This window comes from Besnoitia besnoiti, chromosome V, assembly GCF_002563875.1.
Source record: "Besnoitia besnoiti strain Bb-Ger1 chromosome V, whole genome shotgun sequence".
Lineage (NCBI taxonomy): Eukaryota > Apicomplexa > Conoidasida > Eucoccidiorida > Sarcocystidae > Besnoitia > Besnoitia besnoiti.
The window spans coordinates 2180880-2203708 of NC_042360.1; the positions used below are offsets into that span (position 1 = coordinate 2180880).

At 61.8% G+C, this 22829-nt stretch overlaps 2 protein-coding genes across 2 annotated transcripts; one reads left to right on the forward strand and one right to left on the reverse strand.

Moving 5' to 3' along the window:
• Nucleotides 1–2012: 2012 nt before the first annotated feature.
• Nucleotides 2013–7822, reverse strand: BESB_061320 (uncharacterized protein; the record flags this gene model as incomplete). The annotated part of the gene is made up of 5 exons (XM_029364546.1): nucleotides 2013–2103; nucleotides 2679–3610; nucleotides 4104–4262; nucleotides 4640–5314; nucleotides 5894–7822. 5 exons carry the CDS (start codon nucleotides 7820–7822, stop codon nucleotides 2013–2015), a joined length of 3786 nt encoding a protein of 1261 aa, XP_029219254.1.
• A 1434-nt stretch (nucleotides 7823–9256) lies between these two features.
• On the forward strand, nucleotides 9257–22788 carry BESB_061330 (uncharacterized protein; the record flags this gene model as incomplete). The annotated part of the gene is made up of 12 exons (XM_029364547.1): nucleotides 9257–11487; nucleotides 11918–12584; nucleotides 12883–13269; nucleotides 13573–13813; nucleotides 14300–17424; nucleotides 17700–18245; nucleotides 18476–19678; nucleotides 20265–20398; nucleotides 20929–21099; nucleotides 21530–21659; nucleotides 22025–22185; nucleotides 22479–22788. 12 exons carry the CDS (start codon nucleotides 9257–9259, stop codon nucleotides 22786–22788), a joined length of 9306 nt encoding a protein of 3101 aa, XP_029219255.1.
• Between the last annotated feature and the right edge of the window lie 41 nt (nucleotides 22789–22829).

Below are 22829 nucleotides of genomic sequence, written 5' to 3' on the forward strand. Positions count from 1 at the left end.
TTTGGTACAAGATGAAGTAGCGCAGGTGCAACCTGTTAGTGTAGAACTTCGCTCGTTTTATTGGCGGCGCATTCGCCGTGCTCAGACTGGAATGGAATGCTCCCGTCTCACATTAAACTACGAAAGCTAGTGAGTTCTCAGATTGGGCTAAAGAGGCGGTCGTCTGGCCCTCGAAGCAGACCTCCTCGCACGGAGCCCGGCCCCAGAATCTTGATGAGGTAATATTGATCCCAACAAAGCTTCTGCGGTCATGCCTCAGCTCTGCTTCCCGAAGATGCTGCACCTCGCAGACGATGCGAAGGCTCGAGTTTGGTCCTTAGCCAAGGATAGCGAATGCGCGTGTGGGTGTGAGCCGACACGTCCGGCGTGCAAGCAACACGTTTTCAACTTCGTGCCAAGACTGTGGCCTCGAAAGTGCTGAACCACTAGTGTTCACTAGTGTGCCTCGCACCGGGTACGCTTCTTCGCTTGCCCGCTCATTTCTCACTGCCCCTACAGAATACAAGCATCTGCGTCCCCGTCCACTGAAAAGTCTGAACCAGCGTTACGAAAAGGCGACTGAGACGCGGTGATTCTGGCAGCAATGCGGCCATTCGCTCTGTATTTCTATATATCGAATGCAATAGCGCGTCCTATCAAGAAGCTAAAAGCTTCACAGATCGGTGGCAGCTCCGGTGTGAGATGCGGAATCCAATAGAAGCAACTGCACCCATAACTACACCTGTGTTACCACCTGGAGTAAACCGTAGGATAAAACCAAGAGCAGCCCATAGTTCTACAGTTCTTGTAGTTGTATGGCTTGCGAAAAAATGACAACTTTAAGAGACTTGTGCGCTCTGTTTTGAGGTGAGCCCTCCAGCTCCGTGGTTTGACTGTCGATCTCCAACGACAGGGTGAATGGCTAGGGTAAAACCTGATGCTCACCCATATAAGAATCAATCATCACTAGCTCACGCCTGCTTGCAGGCGCATACATAGACATACGTGTAATGCATGGACCAGTAACACATGGAGCATATATTCAACCAGATGAGCAGGTGCACCTCTGCTCTCCGCCGTTCTGTTCATCTTCGTGCCTATATGTGCCGGTTTCGCAACCTGCTCCACTCTCAGGTGGAGGTATCGTTATGTGCCAGTTATTTCCGGTACGCGACACTAGCGCCACCATCAATCGGGGACTCACGCGCGAGCGAAAAAAGCCGCCGTCGCTTCTCTGTCTTCCTGGCGCCTTGCTTTGTACTTTTGCTTAGATGACATCCCGGCCTGCGCCGAACGGTGGCCCCGCTCCACTCGTCCCGAGCCCCTGTCTGCACCACGTCCTCTGCTCTGCGACTTCGCTCCGCTGTTGACAGCCACGCACACACGGCGAGCATTCGAACAGCAAAACAAGTGGGCACACAGGCCATGAAGACGTGTGGAAATCAGAAGAGCCGGAGGGTCTACTCGTTGAAAAACCAAAACACCGTCACGGCCACCTGCCAACGGAACCAGAGCTAAGAGCCCAAATGCTTGGCTTGTTCCCGCGGTGTCGAAGCACGGTGGAACACACTGCCGGCACGTGCAACGGCTTTGCAGCCTCGTTTGCCACGGCACTCGCTGACGTGCGGGTCCCTGCGCACTCCCAGTCTCAGTACGACTCCTTGGAACCCGCTGCGCCGAGTTTCACCACATACGTTTGGGTTTGTCGTCTCGCAATACACGAAAGTGCAGCCACACGAATTGAAACTACTTCGTGCAGGCACGCGCCTGCTCCACAAGTCTCTCCGCCTTCCCGGGCGCATCGCAGATTATCTAGCCATGGACACGGAATCCAATCATAGGCTAACCCAGGCGCATCTGCGCGTGGTAAATGCGCAGTGCACGAATTTGCACTCCTCATCTCGGGCTGAACCTCTCCACAACGATATCGAGAGGGGCGCACACAGCTCGCGCCACTATTGGCTCCCTCCTGGGCGCATCCAGCGGCCCTGCGAGACCGTGCTGAGCGAACGCGGGTCACAAAGTCGCTCCACTTACTCTGCGCGTCCTTTTCCGCGCTCGCCCGCGTTCTCGGCGGAGGCCTCCCACCACTGGTGCCCCTTCCGCTGGGAGTTCGGTCCGTGGCTGAAGACATCAGAGGGCAAAGTCTCAGACAATCCGGCTTTGCACGCGCGCAGAAAAGATCGCCGCCGCAGCGCGGCACGGCGGTTACACCACCAAGGGAACACACGCAGGATGAACTCTAGACCGAATTCGAAAAAACAGCTAGCCCAGCCCGGGAAGCACTCCCCATCCGCGAGTTGGGGCGCCAGGAAGAAGCGAACCGAGTCAAGGGAAAGGCGAAACGCCCCTGAAGCGGTCCTCGCTGCACATACAGGCTGGCGCGGAAGGCTGCCCTCGGCGGAGAAAGAGGCCCCCCTGCTGCGCATCTCTTTCCGCGGCGCGAGACTTCCTATTTATGGCGCGGCCACCCTCGCCAGGTCTCACGCAGCGGCGACCAGAGGAGAGGAGCCTGACGTCGCACCGGGTACGCCGCCGAACGTGCACCCCGCCTACGCTGCCAGGGCGCGCGAGCCGCCGCCAGCGCCTTCCGCGCCGGCTGTCTGACATCATGGATGCACACAGGCCGCTGCTTCCTTTCTCTCTGCATCAAACACGTCGTACTCCTCTGCAGACGCGAGCGCTTGCCGCGCACGTACCCTTTTGTGGAGGCATTTTGCGAGGACGCTCCAGCCTGGTCTACGAGGCTACGCGTCTCGGCGATGGCCTGCTGCGACGCGCCTGCCCTGCCGCCTTTCGTGGCAGTTGAGGACGTCTGAAACGCCTCTGAGCCCTCGTCTGCGAAGAGAAACGACGACGACCGAAACGAGAACTCGCCCTCTTCTTCTCTGTCTTCCGCGTCGCAGCTGAAGAAGCTGTCGGGCGCAAAGGGCCGCGCTTCCTTTGCGGCGATGCCAGACCGTGCAGGCCGCCCCGGAGGGGAGAGCGCGGCATCCGCAGCGGCCGAAAACGCATCTGTAGAAGGGAACCTCGCACTCTTCCTCATCCCCGGCGGCTCGACGCCGGCAACTAGCGACTCGCCGAGAAGAGACAAGACGCGTCCTTCTTCGTCCCGGTCCCTTACAAGCATCCGCGCAGCGCGGAAGGGGCTCTCCCATGCGCCTTCTTCCGCCTCGTCGTCACCCTCTTCCGCCGCCGTCCTCGCCTCCTCTCCCTTCGCCGCGCGCGCCTCCTCCGTGTCGGTCCGCGCGCCGCCCCGTTTGGCGGTCGCTTCTCTGCGCAAGGCGCCCCGAGACGCCTGCGAGAGGCCTGGCCGCGTGAAGTCCTCGTCCAGAAAGGGGAGAGAGGAGCGATCCAGCAGCCCCAGGTTGCGTCTCCGCTGCTCGTCTGAAACAGCGACTTCGGTCCGAAGGCCGAGAGGACGCCGGTCGCAGTCGGCTTTTCCGCGGCTCGCCTCCTCTGCCGCGCCCTCGTCGTCATCGGACGCAGCGTCGTCTTCGCGGCGGTCATGCGCACGGCCGCGCGGCGCCGAGCGACTCCTCGACGCCCTCGCGCCGGACTCCGCCGACCCGCGCGCGTCCGTCAGCGCGTCCAGCAGGGCCCCAGCCTTCTCGCGAAGGCCTAGCTGAGTCTGCAACGCGCCAACAGATGCACCCGCAAGGAGCGGTGAGCACCGAGAGCTGCAGAGTTCCACGCTGACGCCGGGACGCATGCTCAGATCTGCCGTATGCATCCGAACGCCGTGAACCCGAGTCAGCCTAGTCCTTCCTCCGCACACCACGCGACCGCGTCGATTCGGGTTGCGCGAACGTGCGCCGACAGCTGGTTTGCGCCGTTTCCGCGGAGTCTTTTTCCCCACAAAATTTGCAGTTAGCACCGAATCTGCTCGTGGCTGCCATAGACTCGACGCCGCCGAGGCACGCGACCCGCACATGTGCAGATGAGCACTGCGCAGCACGCCGAGAAGCGACTCCACACGAGACGTGCAGAGGCCGCCCATGGCGCGTGAGCTCTGTCGCATCTCTGTATCTCGCATCGCACGAAATCCCATACGAATAGCTATACGTGCAATGAATTCTACAAGAATCGATGCGCAACGACGCTCCGCGTCTGGCGCAGCGTACCAGCAGATCCGCGAGCCGCGCTCGTTGCGAGGCGTTTGGAAGCAGGGGCTTGCCCCTGGCAGCTTTCCATCTTCGCAGCAGAGACCGGAGGAAGCAGTCGGCGACGAAGGAGAAGGACGGCGTCGACCGCCAGCGAGCTCCAGAGAAAAACAAGCCGCTCTGAGGCCACCGAAAAGACACACGCAGTCAAAGCGTACAGCCCAGCAGCTCAAGCTGCATATATGTATATAACTATATATTTATTTTTATATATGCCGGGAGGTATGTGCAGATATTCACTTCGGACGCCTGATTTTCTTCGGAGCGTTGCTCGCGCGTGCACCGCCCCTCTTCTCCACCCCAACCCTCTTTCATTTTCTTTCCGTTTGGCGCGTGTGGGCGAATCTGCTCCTGCCTGTCGTTTATGACTGGAAACCGGCCGCGCCTCTCCTCCTCTCGCTCTCGCGCGCGCGGAATCGCGTCTCCATCTTCGGTTCCATTTCCTTGCAACCTTCCTCTCCGGTCGCCTCCGCGCCCTGCGACGCGCGTGTGCCTACCCGGTGCCTCTCGAGCTGTTCGACAGCGGCCAGGCCCAGGAGCAGATCCGCCGGTGTGCAGTCCGCGGCTTTGGCGACGGCGGCGCGAGCGAGCGCTTCCCCGAATTCTTGAAGCGTCTCTTCGACGCGTTCGTCTAGTCCCTCGCAAGCTTCCTCCTCCTGCTCGCCCTGCGGTAGCCGCGCGGCAGACGCGACAGGCGCGAAGGCGCTGGTGAGCGGGGCCGGCAGCCGCGCGCCCGCGGTCGCGTCCAGCGCTCTGGGCAACGAGGATTCAGAGGACCCGGGCGCGGCCCAGCGCGCGCGAACCTGGAGGTCTCTGTTCAACTTGGGGAGAAGCGCCAGGAGCAGGAGCAGGCCGCGAGGCGAGAGCTCGTCAAAGGCGTCGTCGCTGGCGGCTGCGAGGGAGGGTAAAGCGCGAAGCGTGAAGAGGACGAAAGGCCCTTCCAGGAGCTCAGGCTGCGACGCCCTCGAGCGTGCCGCGTCGTCCTCTACTCCGGTGCACAGCTGCTGGCTCTCTGCGGCGTCGCTCCAACTACGCAGCACGCTTTTCTTCACGTCTTCCTCGCAGAGCGCCGAGAGGAGCCGAAGCAACTCCGCCGGCGATAGCGACTGTCCGAGCGCCTGCGAGGGCTCTTCGAGTCTCCACAGAGACGCGCGCAGGGGCTCCGCGCGGTACTGCATCCAGACGCAACACCACAGCCAAGCTCAGGTGGATTTCTACCCAATAAAACTCTCTTCAGCACGCCAAACGACTGCTCGGCTTCGCTGAAGGCGCGACAAATCATGTAGAGTCCGCCAGCCGCGAGAGCCCGGCGAGGCCGCTCTCACTAGCAGTCTCTGCTCGCGAGGGAGATCGCGGAGCGCGGAGAGGCGACTCCGACACCGATTAAACTCTCGGCTCTCTCTAGCGGCCGACACGGATGCGCGATGAGCGCTACCCCGTGCAACTGTCTGGAGTACGCGAGACGCTCAGTGTGCGACGCAGCCCTGCGATGAGTCTGAAGGCCTCTTCGGTCGCCGCGAGAGAGGCCCGGAGCTTCTTCTCTGCTGCGTGCCCCCGAGGAAGAAGACTGAGAAGCAAGGTCCCTCACCATTTCGCTCTCAAGCGGCCGAGGACAGCGCCGCTAGGGAGCACAGCGCACCCACACAGACACGCACATCAGAGGAACCCGGCCGGATCGAGAGAAACACCGGTGAGAAGAGCGCACAGCAGGCAAGGTTCGACTCCGCGTCCTCGCGGCACAGCGTCCTCACCCCGTTCTCCGAGCAGAGCTTCAGCACAGCCTGCAACGACCTGGCGGCGATCTGCATCGTCTCCTTTGTGTCTTCCTTCGCGTCGCGACCCTCTCGCTCAGGGACAGCTTGCGCTGGCGACGCCGCAGAAGTCGCGGAAGTCGCAGCAGAGGAAGCTAGTATATGCGCAGGAGCGGCGAAGGGCCTCTCTGCTTCCACGCGCCCCCCGAGGCGATCCAGAGCAGCTGAAACGTCCTCCACGAGGCGCCGCACGAGGCCAGGGCTGGCCGTCCGCAGGGTCGCGAGCGCAGCCGCCAGGGCGCCTCTCTCTCGCAGCACCGCGGCTGGCTCGGCGGCCCGCTGAGGCGCCGCAGAGGCGGAGACAGCCGTCGAGGCGCACACTCGCGAAGAAGATGCGCCGAATGACGCGGAAGTGACCACCCGCGTAGACAGGCCAGACGGCGGCCGCGCGCGCGGATTGGGGCGGGGGACAGGGCTCGTGGAGGGCGCAGATGCTCGCGGCGTCTCGGGCGGCGCTGCACCACCCTCCGCCTGCGTCCTTTTCTCGTCGCTGGAGGGCAATCTCTGGGCGCCTTCTGTCTCTGCGAAAGCAAGACGATCGATGTCCATCAGCTCACAGAGTTCTCTCTGCAGCTCAGCCGCGAGGGTACCTGCACTCTGCTTGCCGGAGCCCAGCCGCGCCAGGGCAGCGAGCGCTGCCTCGAGGCTGCTTCTCTTCGCAGCGTGGCTGGGCACTTCCCCCCTCGCTTCGACGCTTCGCCTCCCGCCTCGCGTCCTCGCGCCTTCACTTGCGCACGCTGCCGCGCCTCCCTGCTCTCTCTGTGTAGGCGTCTCGCCTGCAGAGTGCCCGCTTCCTCGTTCTTGTGTGGACTGCCTCTTGCGGCTGCGCTGCTCGAGTCTCGCCGCCATTTCTCGCTTCAGAAGCGCCAGCATGCGGGAGACTTGCGGCGGCGGCTCGGGGCTCCTGCGGGCGGCGCTGAGGTGAATCGACCCAGGGAAGAAGAAGCTGTAGGCGCTCAACACCGCGCACAAGCTATCTAGGCTCAGCGGTCGAATCAGCCGAAACTCGAGCTCCTCAGCCAAGGCGCAGAGCAGCTGCCGGGAGGAGACGCGGAGACGGAGAGTCGTTTGCAGCAGCGACAGAACGTCCTCTCCCTGCAGGCTGTGTCGGTCCGCCAGGCACCGCGAGAGAAGCGCCGCTACCTGCGCCTCCGACACCGGGGGGGAGGCAGGCGACCCGCCAGCAGAAGGCGAGAGTCTCGATGCATCTGAAGTGTCCTTCGCCCCCAAAAAAGACACAGGCGACCCACCTCTGGGCTCCAAACCCTGCGCATTACTGCTTATCCCCTCCACCACATAAGGCGTTTCCTCAGGAAAGGCGAGGCGGCGGAGACGCGCCGCCGCCTCAGGCCCCGAGAGCGCAGCAGCCGACGGGCGATGGCCAGCCCGAGTGAGCGAGGAGAAGCGCGAAGGCGGAGCGAAACGCGCAGCCACAACGCAGGCGGCAGACGGCTCGGAAAGAGACAAGGAAAGCGACAAAGGGGCTGAGACAGACGGCGACAGCCCAGAGGAAGTCGAGGCGCCGGCGGGAGGCCCCTGAGCAAACCCAGAGAACAGAGGGGGCCGAGGGAGACCCGAGTACGACAGGAAGCCCCAGAAAGCCGGCCAGGACGGGCAGGCAAGACAGCAAGTCAAAGGCAAAGCAGGCTGACCGGTGCTCGGAGGAGACACAGCGGCAGAGTGACAAGACGGAGGAAAGCAAGGGTGAAACGACGCACACGAGTGCGGAAAGGAAGAAGAAGTACAAGGCGCCGCAGCCGGCGGGAAGCAAGGCGGCGAGGGAAATGCTGCAGGAGACAAGGATAGTGAGGAATCTTTGAAACGCGACCGCAGTGCTGCGCGGAAGCGGCCCCGACAGGACGCCGACATCCTCGTTAAAGATCGGCAGTCAAAGTAGAGCGCACAGTTCTAGAGTAGTGTCTGTCACACTGCCCTCGCCACTTCACAATAATAGTACGGTGCTTCAAAAGAGAGATGCGACGCTTTAAGGTAGGATGACCATCTTCTTTGTGTAGAGGCCGCCCTGCTCTACGACGCGCTCCGAGAACGCTTCATTTTCTCGGGTGTGGCGCTCAGCGAAATGCTATGCCTTACGAGACGCTTGAGAAGCTAGTCGCCGAATACCACAGGAGAGAGAAGATGGACGCCCTATGCAGGCTTCCAATAGACTCGAGCAATGCCCTTTTCGCGAGCGGCTAGCTGCATTTTCTCAATGGGAGTGATGCTGTTTCAATGCATCGGATATGCCAGGCAGCGCGACGATAAATGTCGTGAAGAGGTCATCGTGAAGCCAACCAGCCTCGAACGATTCTTCATCAGTAAAGAAAAAGGCGAAACGCCGAACCAGATGACGTAGGAACTCGAGACAAAGACAAGACCAGAAAACAGAGCAGAAGACGACGCCGATACACTCGACACGCGACCAGTCTGCAGGTGTATGTACACTTGACCCCGCTGGGCCTGAAAACAGCACCGGCTGCGAACACAGAGCCAAGCCAATCAATTCATAGTCGAAAATTATGGGAGGAAAACAAATGGAGGCTAGGTAGGATACAGACCTGGCCGCATTCTTGTCTTGCGGATTGACAAGATGCGAAAAATCTCAAACTTTTCGCGCGCGCGTTTCGATCATGCGTTGTGCATGCATGCAAGTTGAAAACGCGCGTCGTTGCGTTGTTGCTTGCGGGCGACAGTACCATGGACCGAATAACTTGAAAACTATGTTCCGGGTTTCGTCATGTTCGTCCGTCCATTTTCCGTTCTGCTTCGCTCGGCAAAAAGCCCTTTTGAAGGGGACGAGCGAGAATCGGCGTTTCTTACTTTTGTGAAGCGGTGCTACCGATTTTTCTCAGCCGGTGTCGATTGTCGTTGCCCCACACAGACTCGTCGGAGACACTTCTCATTCCTCCACTGTAGCAGTCTTGTCGTTGCATTGCTTCGTGATGTTGTCCCGATATCTTGTATTTTTCCAGGTTCCTTCCTCTTCCGGCTCTCACGCCCTCGCCGAGGGTTGTAGTCTTCCGTGTTTCTTCGCTCTTCCCACGCACTGAGCGGAAGAGTGCTTACCCAGGTTCTGCAGAGATCACATTTTCGCCTTGTGTGTGTGTTTTCCTCTTCGTTTGATGTGCCGCGCTGCATAGGCTCGTTTGCTCTCGTCGTCCTTCGGCTCCGAAAGCCTTCCCCTGCGAGGCTGCCTTCGTCGTGAGCACGCGCTGCGCCGCCGCCTTGCAAGTCTAGCCGAGGCCCAGAGAGGAAACGTTCGTTGTGGCTGTCTGGCCTCCGGTGTCTCGTTCTGTCCTGTCAATGGCGCAGCCTCACAGGGCCCCTTCAGGGCCTCTTTCTTCGTTTCTCGGCGACGGGGATTTTCCGCGCGCAGCGCCTCGTCAGCATGGCGCTGCGAAGTCCAACGCCCAGTCATCCTCTCGGCCGCCGTCCTCCGGCGGCGTAGGCAGAGGCGCTCAGGCGCGCGCTGCGTCTCAGCCGCGCCAGTCTTCCCTATACTCCCCCCTTCCGTCTCTCTCTTCTCGGCCCTTCACCCCTGGCTCCTTCACGCCTGCCTCGCTGGCGAACGCGGCCAACAGAAAAGAGAAGCCCAGCGGCTTTGCCAGTGCTGCTGCCGAGCGGCCGGGCGGCGCGGAGGCGAGTAGCGCCTATACCTCGCAGAGCAGCGAGCAGCTGCAGCGTCTTGTGCGGCCTGTGGAGGCGAGCGAGATCTCTCGCGGGACTCTGTTGCTCGGCGTGGTTGCGGAGATCCACGCGAACGAGTTGATCGTCCATCTTCCTTACGGCATCTTCGGCTACGTCCCCAGAGTCCAGGCGCAGGAGGAAGTCGCGCAGCCCAGCCAGCTTGCGCGCGCGGCCTTCGCGGATTCAGACGCAGACGAAGACGAGGACGACGGGGTTGCCGCCTGCTCCGGAGGCGACCGGCCGGCGCAGTTGCCGCTCACGCGCTGTCACTACGTAGGTCAGATCGTTCAAGCGGTTGTGCTGGGCGGTGGGCGCGACGGCCGCGGGGGGCAGGACGCGTCTGCAGACGACGACGGGGCGCGCATGCGCAAGACGACGCACAAGAACTCGAGCGTCCTGCTGCTCTCTCTGCGGCCTTCTCTCTTCAACGCCGGGCTCTCGCTCGGCACCCTGACTCCCTCCATGGTCCTGCCGGCCTCCGTCGCTGCGATCGAGGAGCACGGCTACATGCTGTCCTTCGGCGTGCACCAGCTCTCGGGGTTCCTCCCGTTCTCAAAAGAGGCCGCCGCGAGCCCAGACGCGCGCCTGCCGCTCGACGCAGTCCTCTCGGTGCGCGTCGACAAGGTCAACTCGGCGGCGAAAGTTCTCATCTGCGCGCTTCCCGGCGAAGGCGGAGAAAAAACAGACGCCGAAGACCGCGCGGAGACCATCGGGAAGAAGGCGACGTCCGCTGCCGCCAAGCAGGGGGCGCCCCTTCCCCTCAAAGCCTCGTTGCAGTGGCCCGACATCAAACCTGGTTTGCTGGTGCAAGCTAAAGTTGTCCAAGTGCTGCGGACTGCTGACCTCGCCGCTGCGGAGGCGGAGTGGAGGGAGAAGGGCCGCCAGGCGCAGGAGAAGGGCGGCAACTCCAAGCGCAAGCGGCGCGACGACGGCCGCGAGCGGAGGCAAGAAGAAGAGATCCGCGGCGTCTCCGTCACCTGCCTGAACGGCCTGCCGGGCGTCGTGTTGCAGTCGCACCTCGTGCATCCGCTGCAGGCGGCTGCGGCACCTTCCAAGTCGAAGAGCGGACAGGCGGCGCTCGCCGCGGACTCCGCGGACGCCGCAGATGGCCTCGCCTCCGCCTTTTTGGCGTATGAGGAGTCCCTCGAGGGCGTCAAGGGCCGCGTCCTCGTCGGCCGCGTCATCGCGGCGCTGCCAGACGTCCGCCGCGTATACATCTGTCTGCTGCCTCACGTGGTCGCCTGGGCGCCGGCGCCCTTTTCCGCGCGCGGCGCGCTGCCAGAGCTCCGCCCGGGCACGTTCCTCTACGGAGCCTCGCGCCTCGTCCAGACGCCCGCAGGCGGCCCGCAGGGCGGCGACGCCCGCGCGCTGGTCGCCGTCTCAGAGGCGCCGCGGCAGCGGCTCGCCGGCGCCAAGCAAGAGAAGCGCAGGCGGCAGGAGGCGCGGAGCAGTGCGGCGGCGGGACAGGCTGCCGCCTCGTCGTTTGCGGACGGCGAGGCGCGGCCGCCGCTCGTCGTCGTGCGCGTCCCGACGTGCTTCGCCGCGAACCGCGCGCAGGGCACAGGCGCGAAGAAGCAGAAGGAGGACGCCGCGGCGACGCGGCCAGCGTGCGGCGACGCACTGGGCGAGGCGGCGGGCGACGCCGAATACCGCGTGCTGTATCTGGATCGCTTCGGCGGAGAAGTCGTGGCGGGCACGTCGGCTGCCCTGCTGGATGAGAAGATCCTCACGCCCTTCGACGTCGAACCTGGAGACTTTGTGCTGGGCACCGTCACCAAGATCCTCCTCGACCGCGCCGGCCCCAGGGCCCGCACCGAGGGAGGCGCGCGGGACGGAGTCGTCGTCAGGTAGGCGAGAGGAACGAAAGGACGCGACAGTCAGAAAGCGCCGCATGAAGCCGCTTGACGGTTTCGGGTTCAGGGTCGGTGACGTCGCGGAAGGCGCTTCGCAGCGCACGTAGGCAGGCAGGCACGAGCTGCAGGGCGATGCAGCGAGAGAGGCCGCGGCCCGGGGCTAGGTAGAGCAACGTGAACAGAGGGGAGTGTTTGCTTTTTCATTTTAGCTCTTCCGGCATAGGAGAGACTGTAGAGGCAGCCTGACTTACGAAGGAATGGGCAGGTGGGGGGCGATCATCGCAGAGCCGTACAAAACCCGTCGGACTCTCTTTCTTCCTCGTCGTTTCTGTGTTTTGCGGCCGTCTGCGTGTCGCCCTCTTGTCACCTTCCCTCCCTCTCTCGCATCGGTGATGTGTCTGCTTTTTCTCTGTTTGCGCTGCAGCCTCTCGCCGCATCTCTCGGCGTTTGTGCCGCTGTATCAGCTCTCGGATATTCCCCTGTCGTCGATTCCGTCCTTCGTGAGTGTCGGCGCGACGCTCAAGCTCCGCGTGCTTTCTCGCTTCTGCTGCGCCAGCTGCAGTGCGTTGGAGGGGCCTGTCAATCGGAATTTCTTCTATTTCTTCCCGTCGTCTCCCCTGCCTCTCCCCGGTGCCGCCGCGGCCTTTCATCTCGCGCAGCGCTACGGCGCCAGCCTGATGGCTTCAGGCGGCGGCGGCCGCGTCAAGCTCTATCTCACCGCGAAGAAGAGCTTCCTCAAAGAGACAGAGCTGCCCCTTCAGTTCCTCACGAGAGAACTCCCTCTCTCGCAGCTGGGCTCGCCTTTCCGCACGGAGGACGGACAGGCCCTGGCGGCGCCACCTCGCGCCGCGGCGCCCTGCCTCGCGCACGCGCCAGGGGGCGGCCTCACGGAGGGCGCCGTGGTGACGGCTTATATTCGGGAAGTTCGGGCATCCAAACGCGCAGGCAAGGCCGCGCAGGGAGTCAAGCAGGAAAACTTGCCTTTCGTCACGCTCTCGTTCCTCGGCGGGTCGACTGCGCAGCTGACCAAGGAGCAAGTCTCGCGGGCGGTTCAGGAAGGCCGCAGCCTCGCGGTTGGCGCTCTGATGAAGGTAGGCGTTTTGAGGGCAAGTCGAGCGCATGCGGCGAAGCTCCATTCTTCTCTGTGGCCTAGATCCACTCAAACGACCTCTGGTTAGGCGCCCCACCAACTTCCGTAGACCACAAGGAGCATATATATACATATATTTATTGGTTTCGTGTCAATAAATATCTACGTGGAGAAGCATATATATATATATATATGGGTATATATCGATATGTGTATATATATGTGTAAGGAGTGTATATATATTTGGATATAAATTGATTTCTTGTCGCGGCGTGGTTTTTTCTCTGCCTCTCTCGCAGGTTCGCATCATATCCATCAACGCCAAGCGTCGCTCCTTCCGTGTGTCGCTTGGCCTGCGCGACGCGGACGCGAGCGGCGAGGCGCAGCGCCGCGGTGGAGCTCTGGTGCCTGAGACCGGCCTGTCTGTTGCGGAGCATTGCGCGCGCATCCTCGCGGTCACCGAGGAGGGACTTTTCGTGGCGCTTCGTCTGGGCGCGAGGGCGCCGAAGAGTGCAGACAGCGAGGCATCGGACCCGCAGGCAGACAAACGGGCGGAGAAGAAAATCAAGAAGGCCGAGAAGGGCGGCGACGCAGATCGCCAGGCCGCGCCGATCCTCGCCTTCGTGCCGAAGCTTCACCTCAGCGACGAAGTCCGCCTGGCTGAGGAGCTCTGCTCTCTCCTTACGGTGAGAAACGAAAGAAGGGACAGGCGGAAGTGAGAGAGCTAATCGGCGAGTGGAACTTCTAAGGCCGAGTGCCTCTCAGGCGCCTTTTGCCAGATCTCGTTGCGTTCTCGGGCATCCAAATAGGGGCGAAAATCTGCGGAAAGAAAGTCTGGTTCTCTGCACGCGGCCTCTGCTAGCGACCTTCTGGTGTCTCTTTTATCTACTGCCCGGGAGTCTGTGTCCGTTGTGTTTGCCGTCCTGTCTCTGTCGCACGTTTCACACGAGGTGCAAGGCTCCTTTTTTCTCTGTTCTTTTCTTCTTCAGGCTGGAGAGACTCTGCCGTTTGGCGCAGTTGTCCTGTCACGCAGTGCGGCGGTGCGCCCTGGTGCGCCGGTGCAGCTGTGGAAAGCCAAGGACGAAAAGTCTGCCAGCGAAGATGATCCGCGCGTCAAGGAGATGGCGAAGCTGTTGGCTCACGAGCTTAAGCAGAAGGACGGCGACGAGGCGCAGTCCAGCCGCGTAGTCCGCGACGTCTGCCTCCTCTCCTGCAAGCCTTCCTTGAGAAGTACGTCTCTTGAGAAATCCGCGTTTTTGTGGCAATATTGCCTTGATGAGTCACTGGTGGAGTGCCGCACTGTAAGGCGCCACGCAGTAAGGCGCCGCACATCTGCGCAGGTCACATACTTCTACACAGATACATACATACAGACATACATACATACATACAGACATACATACAGACATACATACATACATACATACATACATACATACATACAAACATACATACATACATACATACATACATACATACATACATACATACATACATACATGCATACATACATACATACATACATACATACATACATACATACATACATACATACGTATATATGCATATATATGTATAAACGTTGAACGTGAAGCACAGAGACAGGCGAGCAGACGGAATTATGCTGGTGGATAGGGCGGTCTATGGCGGTGCTGTTGGGGGGCGTGTGCGGCATTCGCTTTTTTGCGGCGTCTCTCTGTGTGTGATTGTGTTCAGGCAGCGCCGCGGACGGTACATTCCTGACGGGCTCGAGCGCGCTCGCGGTGTTGGCTGGTCAGAACGCGACTCGACAGCGGGTGATGTTTGGCTACGTGCGTCGTGTGGGTCCCTTTGGCTTGTTGCTGAGCTTCGGGGCCTGGCAACTGACTGGACTCGTCCCGCTGAGTTACATCTCTGACTCGTTTGTCGAGGGCGAAAATCACCTCAAGCGGCTCTACAGAGAAGGCATGACCGTCCGCGGCTGCGTCGTCTCGGTCGACGAGAGATCTGACGAGAGCGGCGGCAAGTGGGCGCTCGCCGCAGGCGAGGCGGAGGACGGCGCGCAGAGGGGCAAGAAGGTTAAGAAGGAGGCCGCCGGGGCTGCGGGTGCGGAGAGCCGCGACGCGAAGCAGAGGGGCGACGGAGAGGAGGTCGGCCGCCGCGCAGGAAAGCCGCTCCAGTTCGTCGTGGACATTCGCCCGCGACGCCTGAGCGTTCTCCACCGCCAGCAGGAAGAGGCGCAGGCGGGAGGGGCGACCAAAGGATCCGGCGGGATGCTGGGCATCGACGTCCTCAAGGCGCTGCTCGACCAGAGGGAGTTCGCCGCGCGGCTGGGCCGCGAAAAGAAGGCGCGGCAGCTGGGGGACGCGGAGGAGGCCCGCGAGGAGAGTGTACGGGGAGACGCCGCTCGCGAGCAAGACGCCTTTTACGTCGGTCAGCTCGTGCAGGGCCGCGTGACGCAGGTCCTCCCGAACTGCGTGCTGGTGGCGCTCCAGCGGCCGGGCGACAAAAGGAAGCAGGCGGCGGCGGAGGGGAGCGACGAGGACGAGACAGCGGCTGCAACTGGCGTCGTCCTCGAGCACCAGCTCCCCGAGGGAGACACCATCGAGTCTCTGCAGGCTCAGCAGACCGCCCAGCTTGCGAAGGCCAGCCAGGGCATGAAGATCGCGTGCGTCGTCCTCGATGTCGACCCGGTTACCGGCATCATTGACCTCTCCTGTCGGCGGCGTCTCGTCGCGCCCCTGGAGAAAGTCAAGCAAGCGCTCGCGGCGGGCGCGGCCGAGGGCCGCACGTACGTCCACTTCGCCCTCCACGGCCCCGTCGCCTCCGCGAAGGCCACCGGCAGCGCGGGAGACGCCGGCGCCGGCGCCAAGAGCGAAGGCAAGAAGAAGAAGGGCAGCAAGAAGAGCAGCGCGGTCGACGTCGAGTCTCAGCAGACCCTCGAGCTTCTCACTGAACGCCTTCTGCCGGAGACCGAATCGAAGAAGTCCGGCAAAAAGAGCAAACAGACGCGGGGCGGTGGCAGCGGCAGCGGCAGCGCGGCGGCCTGGGACTCACAGCGGCATGTGCTTCCCCCCAGCGTCTTGGCGCGCGCGCAGGAGCTCTGCGCCGCGACGCCGCCGAGCTGCGCGGAGGTTCAGGTGGAGAACGCCGCGTACGCGGTTCTGGCGGCGGACTTCTCTCTCTCCGTGACGTTTTCTGATTCGTCTGAGGCTTCTGCGGCGTCCGCCGCGCCGGCACTGACTGTAAGCGTGCCGCTCTTCCTCGTCACCCTCTCGTGCCGCAACAACACGCTGCAGCCTTGCCAGCTCGCGGCGGCCGCGTTCGACTCGGCGAGCAGGTCTTCGTTCGCCGCGCTCGCCGGTCACAGCAGCGCGGCCTCGGTGTCGGTCTCGCCCTTCCTGGTCCGGCACGCGGGCAGCGGCGTCCTCGTCGCAGACTGCTGCTGGGAGCGCCGCCAGCAGGCGCTGGTGGAGGCGCAGCAGCGGCGCGGGGCGCGGCTGACGGACCGTGCGCTTCGCGACCAGCTGCACAGGGCGCTGAGGGGAGGCGACGCGGCCGCGGGCACGCTGGGCGGTCCCCTCGAACCCTCCAGCGTCGAGAATGTCGAGGAGGAGGTGACTGTCGGCAAGTTGCTGAGATGCCGCGTGACATTTGTCGGGCCGACCGTGGCGCTCGGCTGCCTCAAAAAACCGAGGAAGACGCTTCTGATCCGCCTTCACGCAGCCAACGCGCTGCCCTGCGACCCCGCCAACCTGAGCAAGATCTGCGGCTGCGACTCCGTGGCTGAGAGCGAGAAGGGCGCGGTGACCAGCTCGTGGCTGCCCCCCGCGCGGGAGGTGAAGAGCGGCGCTGCGGCGGGCGCGGGCGCGGGCGCGCTCGCAGACTGCTGCAAGACTCCTCTCAAGTCCTTGCACCCTGGCGCCATCATCGACGTCCGCGTGCTTCGTTTGCTGCGAGACGCTTCTGCGCCGCACGCCGAGGAGGCTGCCGCCGCGTCCAAGAAAGCCGAGGAGGCGCGGACGGCCGCGCAGGAGACGGGAGGGCAAGCAGAGTCGGCGCCGGAGGCGCGGAAGAACGAGTGGATCGCAGAAGTCGCGCTGGTCTCGCATCCGCAGTGGAGCCGCTTGCTCGCCCCGGGCGCAGAGGCCGACGATCTCGCGCCCCGCGACCGCGACGGCGAGGGGAAGCGGAAGCGCCGTGAGCAGGTAGAGGGGTCTGAAGAAGACGCTCCCCAGTGGGCCGTCGTCGAGAAGGTCGGCTCCCGCGGACTCCGGGTCCACTGCGGGATCTCCGAGGCGGCGGAGGACGCGGCGGCTGGTCTGTCGAAAAAGCGCAAGTTGGGCGTCTCCGCCGCCCTGTTCACAGGGACGGCAGGTGTGGGCGCTACGGCTGGAGCCGAAGAAAGAGGCCGGATCGACTGGGGCGACGCAGTCCGCGGCGCCGCGCAAGAGGCGCCGGAGAAGCAGTTCAGCGTCGGCGACGTCCTCTGCGTGCGGCGGCTGCCGGTGCTGACCTGCACGTCCGAGGTCTTTGAGGAAGCGTTGCAAAAGTTCAGCTTCTCAAGAAAACAAAAAAACGACGCCACAGACGACGAGGACGCCGACCAACAGGGTGCCCACGAACACGCCTTCGTGCGGAACTACACCGTCGTCGCCCTGCCTGCCGATGCCGCGAGAAAGTCCGCGCAGGAGATACGGCGGACTCTAACTGAGGTCCGTCCGGAGGACAATCTGAACAAGGCCGCCCTCTTTTGCGCGGACTGGGGCGGCTCCGGCGCACCGTTTCGCGCTTGCGGTTTGCGGCGTCTCGTCGTGTTCAGCTCAGCTCTCTGCAGTCTAATCGCGCCTCTTGCGCGGCGGGTCCGGCGTTTCGTGTGTTGGCTCCACACCTCGTCCCCCAGTAGCCAAATTGTTTCTTCTCCAGCAGCCTCCTTTCCCCCCTACACCCCCTCCCCCCCCCCTCCCCTCTTCTCTGCTGTCCTTTTTCTGTGGTATTCAGTCTTCCTTGCGCTGTGTGGACTCTGCCCCGCGCGTCAGCAGCCTGTGTGGGACCATGGCTTTTCGCCTTCTGCTCTCGACTCGCGTGTGTACATCGTTTTCGGCGTTTACGAGTGCGTGTCTCTCCTCTTCCGCAGACGGTCTACACGTCTTTGCCAGCTGCGCTCTCCGCCTGGTCGGCGTGGCGCTTCCCGCCCGGCACCGTCTGCTGGGGCTTTGTTCACCACTTCCTCTCGGCCCCGTTCGCGGTCGCGGTGCAGATCTCCGGGCTGTCGCTGTCCGCTGCGTCGTCGCGGGGCAAGGCACGCTCTTCGAGTGCCGACGACCTCGACGCGGAAGAGGAGGTGATTCGCAGCATCGTGAACCCTCCGCAGAGGCCTGTGCGAGTCCCCGTCCTGGCAGCGGTGCACACAGTCGAGGTTCTCGACGATTGGGTCTCGGACCCCGTCAAGCGCCTCCAGCTGAAGATCGGGCAGGCTGTCAAACTGAAGATCTTGCCGATCAAGGAGACCGCGCAGGGGCAGCGAGAAATGAAGCAGCGGAAGACGGAGAGCAGAAGTGGACTCCCCCTTGAGGCCTCTCTCCGCTTGAGCCGCGTGGAAGCGCCCGAAGGCTCCAAAAAGGCGGCTACAGGCGCCACGGACGACCTGAGAAGCGACGACGTGCGCTTCGAAGACCTCGAGGTGCGAAGCTCAGTTTCGCGTCGAAGCCGCCTATGGGGTCGAGCTGCGAGGAAGCGTTTCTCAGTCCTTTCGCGGCGCGCAACGACGTAGTCGCTCCTCCTCCGTGCTGCAGCGTCTACGGTAGTCCGGTGCATGTGAGGCCTCTCACGTGAAACCGTGAGCTACATATAGTATAAAGAGACATTAGAGCTCACGTGCGATAGGTAAATGTGGTTTTTGTTGTCACTCAGGTCGGCCAGCGCGTGTCGGGTCTCGTCGTCTCGTCTGGACAGGCCGGCGTCTTCGTTGCTGTGAGTCGCACCCTGACGCTTCGCATCAAATTGCAGAAGCTGCTGTCGGGCGAAGAGAGTCCGCGGGCGTCGGACAAAGGCGGCGAGGCCTCAGGCGCTGGCGAAAGCGCTGCCGGCGTGGCGCCGGGCCTGCTGACGGGCGACCAGGCGAAAGAGCTCTTCCCCGTGGGTCGCCTTCTCCAGAACGTTCGCATCGTGGCGCTGGATCCCGAGACGCGGCGCATCGAGGGCTCGCTGAAGAACAGCAGCCTGAGGAAGCGGCAAGGCGGAAAGGAGGACGGGGCAGGAGCGTCGGTGGAAGAAGGAAAGAAAGCGCGGAAGGGAGAGGCCGACCAGTCGGCTGCCATCGAAGGCGACAAGGCGACGGCGAAGAGCAATCGCCTTCTAGAGAAGCTGAAAGTCGGCGATGTCCTTGACGGGCGCGTCCGCGGTCTGGAGGCCTTCGGGGCCTTCGTTCGCCTGCAAGAAGGAGAAGACGGCGAGCCCGGCGGGCTCTTCATGGACGTCCTCTGCCACGTCAGCGACATGGGTGGCAAGGACTGGAACGAGAAGCGCGCGAGACTTCAGCGCCTGCAAAAAGGAGACCTGGTACGCGCGCGCATCACCAAGATAGACCGGAAGCAAGGCAAGGCGTGGATAAGTCTGGATCCCGAGGTCTTCGATGACGAGAGCGACGAGGAGGAAGAAGATGACGCCCTCGCTGCAGCCCTGGCTACCGACAAGGAAGACGGCGACGATTTGTCCAAGCTGTTACGCCTCGCGCACGCCAAGGAAGGTGCCGCCGAGAGCGACTCTGAAGAAGAGGACGTGGACATGGACAGCGACAGTGAGTCGAAACAGAAGCCGGGGCGCAGGAGTGTGGAGGAAGTCAGCACCGGCATGGAGACTGGCGGCGAGGCGGACCTCGACGACGACGCGGAAGAGGTCACGGGGTCTTGGAGCGCGAGTATCTCGGCGGCCGGCGATGCGTGGGCTTGGGGCGAGACGAAACCTGCGAGAAGAGAGAAGGAAGCGAGTGGCGCGAATGTGCGCATGGCCAACGAGGAGGGCGCAGAAAGGGACGCGTCAGACTTGAGCGCAGCCGAGGACCGGGATGAGAAATCGACAAAGGCCGCCGCGCGCCGCCGACGTGAAGAAGAAGCGGTAGGTCGTCGAGGCATCAAGCTTCACGTGCTTGCTTCGTCGACAGCCGTGGCGTATGCACAGCGATGGAGGGCGTGAGACAGGATGCACAGCAAGGCACGAAGGGCTGAGAGCTCGCAGAGAGCTGCGAGGACGGCGCGTTGGCCTCGCGATTCGATCTGCTAGAGGAGACCGCGCTCCCGCTCCTCTGCCCAAGTGGCGGAGTACCCCGGAGGCGCGACGGATCTAAGCGCTCGCTCTCTCGGGAGAGATGCTGCGACGGACTGAATCTCAGTCTGCAGACGCGAGAGACGATTTAGGTCTTTTCAACCGTAAAACCTTACCCCGGCCGGCCGACGAGACTGCAGCGAACGGGAAGCGAACCAGTGATGAGGCCGTCATGTAGCAGTGTCAGGAGGCGTTGCTTGTAGATGTTAGCTGGCTCGGGCTTCAGTAGACCGTTCTACAAATATGTGTGCAAGTTTACGTATCTAAACTTGCTCGTGGACTGCGCTTCACTCTGTTGCTCGGTTCCTCTCCTTGGTGGGTCGGCGCAGACGGAGGGTGAGTCGGTGGTCTTTAGTCTGCGCGTTCTGTGTTTTCGCAGCGGCGACAGGAGGAAAATCTCCGAGTTTTGGAAGACTCCGCGGGACAACGCTCGTGGATGGAGAATCCACGCAGCCCGGAAGACTTCGAGCGTCTCGTCTTGGTCAACGGGAACTCGGCGGCCGTCTGGATCAGGTGGGACAGCTGTTCCTCCTCGGCACCCCCCCCTCCCCCCCCCCCCCCGCCGCAGGACGATATGGCGCATGTGACATCCGCTGGCTGTGACAAAGGCAGGGAAGAGCGGACGGGATGGATCCTGTCTCCTTCCCAGCTTGGAAGGCCGAGATGCCTTTCCTTTGTGCAGTTTGTGTGTTCATCGTGCATGGGACTCCCACTTTCGTGTAAGAAGGCCTCCTCATGTCAAATCAGGGCCTGCCGCTTTTGTCTGGGCCTTAAGAGGAGTAGCCGCGTGCTGCGTAGTGCTACAGAGCTCTTGTGCCCTCCACGCTGAGAGTCCCGCGAAACTGGTGGCGTGCAGTGGCGACGGAGCCGGCCAGGCGGACGCTGTGTTCCACGTCATTCGGGGGGCATATAGCCGCCGAGTGTGGCTGAATTATGCTTTTTTTGAGCTTGTTTTCTCGCGCGCTTGCGGACATGTGCATGCGTGCCAGAGTCTTCTTGTAATACCTGAGCTGTCTCTGCGTTCTTTGGTTGCTGCCCGCCAGCTACGTGGCATACTACTTGAAGCTGAACGAGCTCCAGATGGCGCGGCAGGTCGCAGAGCGGGCCGTCCAGCATATCAACCATCGCGAAGAGCAGGAGCGCTCAAGTGTGTGGATCGCCTACCTCAACCTCGAGTGCGTCTACGGAGACCGCGTGGACGACGTCTTCAAGAGGTACGGCGACTGAAGGGGAGACGAGATTGGCTTTGCACGTAGCTCAGCAGCCGTGCCGCCTGGGTTCTGTCACTCTGCGTAGGATGTGTTTTCCGTCCTTCCGTATGTGAGCCTATGGAAGGCTGAAGCTTTCTCGATGGCCACAGTAATGGTGGGGCGTTGTCTGGCATGATAGCGGTTGTCTGCAAATTTCGTGGATTTGTTACTGTTACCATCGGCTTGGCAGGTGCGCTACATATATTTTTTTTTTTTTTAAATTTATTTGGGTGTGTATGGACACATGTTGTCGGCTTCATTTCGTACGGCGAGTATGCTGTCACAGTGGGGAACTGTTCGTTTTATCGAGGCCCATGTGCCGCTTTTGAAGGTGCGATCTCGGAGATGTGTCCGCAGTGAAGAGGCTGCGCCGTGTTTTGACTGGAATCTTCAGGGCCATTCAGTACAATGACAGCAAGAAAATTCACTACCAGATGACATTTATTTACGAGAAGGCGCATCAGTTGGACAAAGCCCGGCAAATGTGTGAGAAGTGCTGCGAGAAGTTCCCAGCGTCACAGAAGGTATGCCAAGCTTTTCTGCGCGGCCACTTAACCGGAGTTTTCAAAGTCGGCTATGGAGCGTCCTGGTTAATAAGTCTTCGGTACAGGCCTTGAGTCTAGTCCTGTGAGCGTACTGAAGGATATCCCGTTTGAGAGGAACAACGGCCGCGGAATCTGCCCGGGTCAGCGCCGAGCGCTCTCCTAGAAGGCTCGAATATTCGATCTGCTGTGTTGTATCCTAATACTGAACAACGTGTCAGTGTATGCATGTCTGTGCTTCGCGGTGCCGACACGCTGCTGGCGGGGTTGGGCGCCGCGACCGATGCTCGTCTAGGAGCTGAATCCGTTACGGGTGTCATGCGGCATGATCTCGGTGTCATCCGCAGATTTGGGTGCGGCATCTCACCCTGCTCTACACCGCGCTAGATGCAGCAAACACGGCCCGAGAGCTCATGCTCCAGGCTCTCTTCCGATTGCCAAGAAGGAAGCACGTTGAGTTTGTCGCGACTTGTGCTCGCCTCGAGTACAAGCATGGAAGCAAAGAAAGGTACGAATGCAAGTTATGCTCGCCTCGCCGCGGTAAGATCTGTGGAGAGAGTAATTCGTCTCTTTTCTCAATGTATTTTTTTTTGGTGCGTTTCTCTGTGACATTGTCTGTTGGTCGTTGCCATGCTTCTCCTAGTCAGTATGGGCGCTGGCGTTGCCCAGTATCACCGACACGCTCCCTCCAAATTGAAAATTGGAACGCTGTTCGTTGGGATACTGCCCGTTCGATTAGCGTCAGAGCGTCGAACTGGTCACGACGTAACCGGCGTCTGATTTTCTTGTGTTTCCTTTCAGAGGGCAAACTTACTTTGAGAAACTGCTCGCCGAGCATCCAAGGAGGACGGATATCTGGTCGCAGTACTTGGATGCACATATCGCCGCCAACACGCCTCCTCGATGTGTGCCAGCCAACCTGCAGTCCATCCGCGTGTTGTTTGAGCGGACGACGTCGCTTCAGCTCAAGCTACGCAAGATGAAGTTTTTCTTCACTCGATGGCTGATCTTCGAGAAACAGCATGGCACCGTGGAGACGCAGGCACGAGTGCGATCTAAAGCTCGGGACTTTGTCCAGAGTGTTGAAAGCAAAATGCAGCGTGAATCGTGAAGCTGTGCTTGAGCAATTGGGTGCCCGGGCCCTGAGTTTTC